We start from the raw sequence: 5,000 nt of genomic DNA, 5'->3' as shown, positions 1-5,000 counted from the left end.
CTGTAGCATCATCTGCAAACATGCCCAGGTAGGATTCCAATTCCTCTGGCAAGTCAGAGACTCTGCGACACTGAGCAGATGACCTTCAACTCCTTTGGAAAAGGCTTGCTCCCCCCCTCTAGCACAAACCCTTTCGTTGTATTCCATTGCTATAAGCTTTTACCGATCGGAAGAAGCCTCTTCTTTATGTCTGTCTGGGGGGGGGGGGATTTCCAGCATCCATAGCAGCTTCCAAAGTAGCGCAACGTCAAAGGCTTTCTTGCACTTTAACCTTGCGCTTTCAGCCTCGAACGGAGCTCCCTCTCTCGTGGAAGAGTTAAGAGGTTCCTTAGGCCCACTTTGGAGGCAGGTCATCCACCATCTTTCCCCAGTTCCTTACCCCCCCCCCCCCCCCCCGCCTTGATAAACGGATCCATAGATAAGAGGAACACCCACCCTCTCTCATCCTAGCGATAAAAGGACACTTGCCCTTGTCCAATCCCTTAGGGACAAGGGAGCTGTGGTTTCGGTGCATTACACATGACAGCTAGAGACTTGAGTGTGAACGAATGTGGGCCCTTATTCTCTTCGTCTGTTTTCCTGGCGCTGCCGCGATGCTGTTTCCCTGTGGGGTGGGGTAGCGCAGAGAATGGATGAGGGCAAGCAAGTATGAATATGAACATGTGCATATATATGTATATGAATGTATATGTGCGTGTATGGGCGTTTATGTATATACGTGTGCAAATGAGTGGCTGGGTCGTTCTTCGTCTGTTTCCTAACGCTACCTCGCTGACGAAGGAATCAGCGATCAAGTATGATATATATATATATATATATATATATATATATATATATATATATATATATATATATGAATAATAGATATATGGACCCAATACTTTGGAAAGGACTTAATTTTTTTTTGGATATTTTTAAGAGTTTTTAAATAGATATTTGGGACCTTATATAAAATCCAATATGATAATCCTTTTACTTTGAAAATTACTTAAAAGAATTCAAATTTTAAAGGGTATTTTGAACGAAAAATTGATAGATATTTGGGTCATATGAAATCCAATGTATTAATCCTTTTACTTTAAAAACTACTTAAAAAGATTTAAATTTTAATTTTTTTGGATATTTTTAAGTTGATAGATATTTGGGTCTTTATATAAAATCCAATAAACTACTTTAAAAAAATTATTAAATTTTAGATTTTTTAGATATTCTAATTCTTTTTTTAAATAGATATTTGGGTCCTTATATAAAATCCAGTAAATTACTTGAAAATAAAGAAAATTATTTTCAAATTTTTTGGATATTTTAAGTTTTATTTCTAAAATAGATATTTGGGTCCTTATATAAAATCCAATAAACTACTACAAAACAAGAAATTTAAATTTTAGATTATTTCGATATTTTTGATTTTTTTAAATAGCTTTTTGGGTCCTTACATAAGATCTAATAAACTACTTCAAAACAGAAAATTTAAATTTTAGATATTTTGGAAATTTTAAAGTTTTCTTTTTGAAATAGATGCTTGTGTCCTTATATGAAATCCAATAAACTACTACAAAAAAATTTTGGAAATTTTTATTTTTCTATTTTTATTTTCATTTTTTTTCTTTTTTTTTTTTTTTTTAAATAGTTTATTTGGGCCAAAGAAGGTTAGGGAGGTAAGCACTGGCGCCAGCTGTCGTGCCTATAAGATCCAATAAACTACTTCAGAACAAAAAAATTAAATTATGAATATTTTGGATATTTTCATTTTTGAATACTTATTTGGGTCCTTGTATAGAATCCAATAAACTATTTAAGATGAAAAATTTAGATTTTGATTTTTTTGGAAATTTTTAAATTTTTTTCTATTTTCATTTTTTTTTAAATAGCTATTTGGGTCCTTGTATAGAATCCAATAAACTAAGAACAGAAAATTTAAATTTTAAATGTTTTGGAAATTTTTAATTTTTTTAAGATTTTTATTTTCATTTTTTTTATATAGCTATTTGGGTCCTTGTATAGAATCCAATAAACTATTTAATAATAATAGATTTAATTTTAAATTTTTTTGGAAATTTTAAATTTTTTAATTTTTCATTTTTTTTAAATAGCTATTTGGGTCCTTGTATAGAATCCAATAAACTATTTAAGAATAAAAATATTAAATTTAAATTTTTTTGGAATTTTTTATTTTTTTTTATTTTATTTATTTACTCTTTTTTTTCTTTTTTTGAAATAGCTTATTTGGGCCAGAGAAGGTTAGGGAGGTAAGCACTGGCGCCAGCTGTCGTGCCTATAAGATCCAGTAAACTACTTCAGAACAAAAAATTTAAATCTTGAATATTTTGGATATTTTCATTTTTTTTAAAATAGTTATTTGGGGCCTTGTATAGAATCCAATAAACTATTTATGAATGAAAAATTTAAATTTCAAATTTTTTTGAAAATTTTAATTTTTTCATTTTTATTTTCATTTTTTTTTTTTGAAATAGCTATTTGGGTCCTTGTATAGAATCCAATAAACTATTTAAGAATAGAACATTTCAATTTTAATTTTTTTTTTGGAAATTTTAAATTTTCATTTTTATTTTCATTTTTCTTTTTGAAATAGCTATTTGGGTCCTTGTATAGAATCCAATAAACTATTTAAGAATAAGAAATTTAAATTTTAAATTTTTTGAAAATTTTTAGATTTTTTTAATTTTTATTTTCATTTTTTTTTTTTTTTTTTGAAATAGTTTATTTGTGTCCAAGAATGTTAGAGAGGTAAGCACTAGCGCCAGCTCTGTGGTGCTAGATGGCGTCTTGATAAACACTCACTCATTCGATTCTCGGCCACCTTAAGGGTGAACGCCTCCAGGGACACGGGTGGAGAGGCGCCCTTACGGTTCATGGCTGTTACCCTGACGACGTAGTCCCCCCCAGGCGCCAGGCCCTCCAGCGTGAAGACAGGGGCCATTCCCTCCAACACGCGTACAGCCTTGGCCAGCCCACCTGTGTACACCTCCGCCCTGCCGTGTGTGTGGGGGAGGAAAAGACGCGCGTCACCATTAGTGTGCAAGATGGGGGGCGACGTAGAGTGTATGTGTCCAATGTCATTTGCAGAAGTTTTGGCGTGCGTATAGTGGCGTACTTACCTGAAGGTCTGCGTCAGCCCTCCGTCAGCACCAGGTTTGCACGTGATGTGTAACGAGCCTGCTGATTGGTTCGTCAGCACGCATCCATGTACGCTGTCTGGGGCACCTGTGTGTGTATATATAAGATGTATATATATATATATATATATATATATATATATATATATATATATATATCAACTGACTGCTATATTCCTCTCTTGTGTCTCCTCTGATGATGTGATTATTACACGAAAGTGCACTTGGGAACTTTTCGTGTTTCATTTTCCCCGTGGACTCATAGGAAATATATATATATATATATATATATATATATATATATATATATATATATATATATATATATATATATATATATTGGAAAGGGCGAGAAATATTTTGAAGGTGACCATGGAATATGTGAGAGAGATATAAACAAACTTACATATGAAGTATAGAAGTACACTTAGGTATAAGTACGTAAGTGCTGGAGAACACTTAAAAGACACTTATATAAGTGTTAAGTAGACTAGAAGAGATGAAGAGAAAGGCCTTGGTAGGGGAAGAAAGGGGAGTTAAACGCACTAAGGAGGAAAAAAGAGAGAAAGAGAAAGAAGAAAGAGTTGATGATGTGGGTTGGTTACCTGCCGGTTGAAGGATGAATGCACACGGGTCTTGCTGGCGACCGACCACGTTCGATGCCCAGCAGAACACGGTGCCGTAATCCCTGGCTGAATAAGCCGCGTACCTCAACCTGGACACTGAGCCCTCTGCTGTATACTGGTGGAGTAGACGAAAGTAACATGTAACAGTTGGGGAGGGGTTTTAATTTGTTCTTCTTTCCTCCCAGAATTTGTACTAGACTTGGTCGCCGTTTCCCCCGCGTGGTAGCGCCAGGAAACCGAAGTGGAATGACCCATCCACACACACACACACACACACACACACACACACACACACACACACACACACACACAAACGCGCATACACGTACATATACATGCATATACATATAAATATATACACATCAATACATACATATACATAAGGGCTTAGGTATGTGTTTTATATAAATATATATATACTTTTTCAAACTATTCGCCATTTCCCGCGTTAGCGAGGTAGCGTTAAGAACAGAGGACTGGGCCTTTGAGGGAATATCCTCACTTGGCCCCCTTCTCTGTTCCTTATTTTGAAAAATTAAAGAAAAAAAAAAAGAGAGGAGAGGATTTCCAGCCCCCCGCTCCCTCCCCTTTTAGTCGCCTTCTACGACACGCAGGGAATACGTGGCAAGTATTCTTTCTCCCCTATCCCCAGGGATAATATGTATATATATATATATATATATATATATATATATATATATATATATAGATAGATAGATAGATAGATAGATAGATAGATAGATAGATAGATAGGTTGATATTTTTAAAGATAACAGATACATTTGCTTGTCAGCGTCTATGGACTGGGCCAAAGATTAGAACTAATACTGAAAATAGGGACTGGCGATTGTGGTGTGAGAGGCATCTATAAATGCGAATCGGAAGTGAGACGAATGAATGGTTCCAAGTAATGGTTGGGACTGGAACAGGATGTGTGTGTGTGTGTGTGGGTGTGTGTGTGATGGTTGTTGAGTTCCTTTACGGATGGGGTGGTTAGGGTGGTAAATGTAAGAGTTTTGGAGAGAGGGAGGGACGGGCATATAGTTTAATGGGTGGGGATGAAACTATACATTCAGACAATCACAACGAATGACCTCGTAATTGGCGAAGCAGCAGCGCCACCAGTAGGGAAACACGGGCCACCTTAGGCACTTTTCGCGCCCCCTTGGAGATGTGGAAATACACGAAAGCGCGTGTGGCATCTTGTGTTTACCTTGTACCCAGTTTGGGTTCATGG

The 5,000-nt window shown here is 35.4% G+C and overlaps 1 protein-coding gene across 1 annotated transcript in view; it reads right to left on the bottom strand.

The window, feature by feature from the left end:
* Positions 1–5,000, bottom strand: part of LOC139767444 (uncharacterized) — a 130,266-nt gene that overhangs the window by 19,405 nt on the left and 105,861 nt on the right. Inside the window, 3 exon segments of the mRNA XM_071696826.1 lie at positions 2,803–2,993; positions 3,120–3,225; positions 3,743–3,878. Of these exon segments, the coding sequence (XP_071552927.1) occupies positions 2,803–2,993; positions 3,120–3,225; positions 3,743–3,878 (433 nt within the window).

This window comes from Panulirus ornatus, chromosome 61 (assembly GCF_036320965.1).
Source record: "Panulirus ornatus isolate Po-2019 chromosome 61, ASM3632096v1, whole genome shotgun sequence".
Lineage (NCBI taxonomy): Eukaryota > Metazoa > Arthropoda > Malacostraca > Decapoda > Palinuridae > Panulirus > Panulirus ornatus.
The sequence above is the reverse complement of the archived record's forward strand: the minus strand, read 5'-3'. Positions and strand labels throughout refer to the sequence as shown.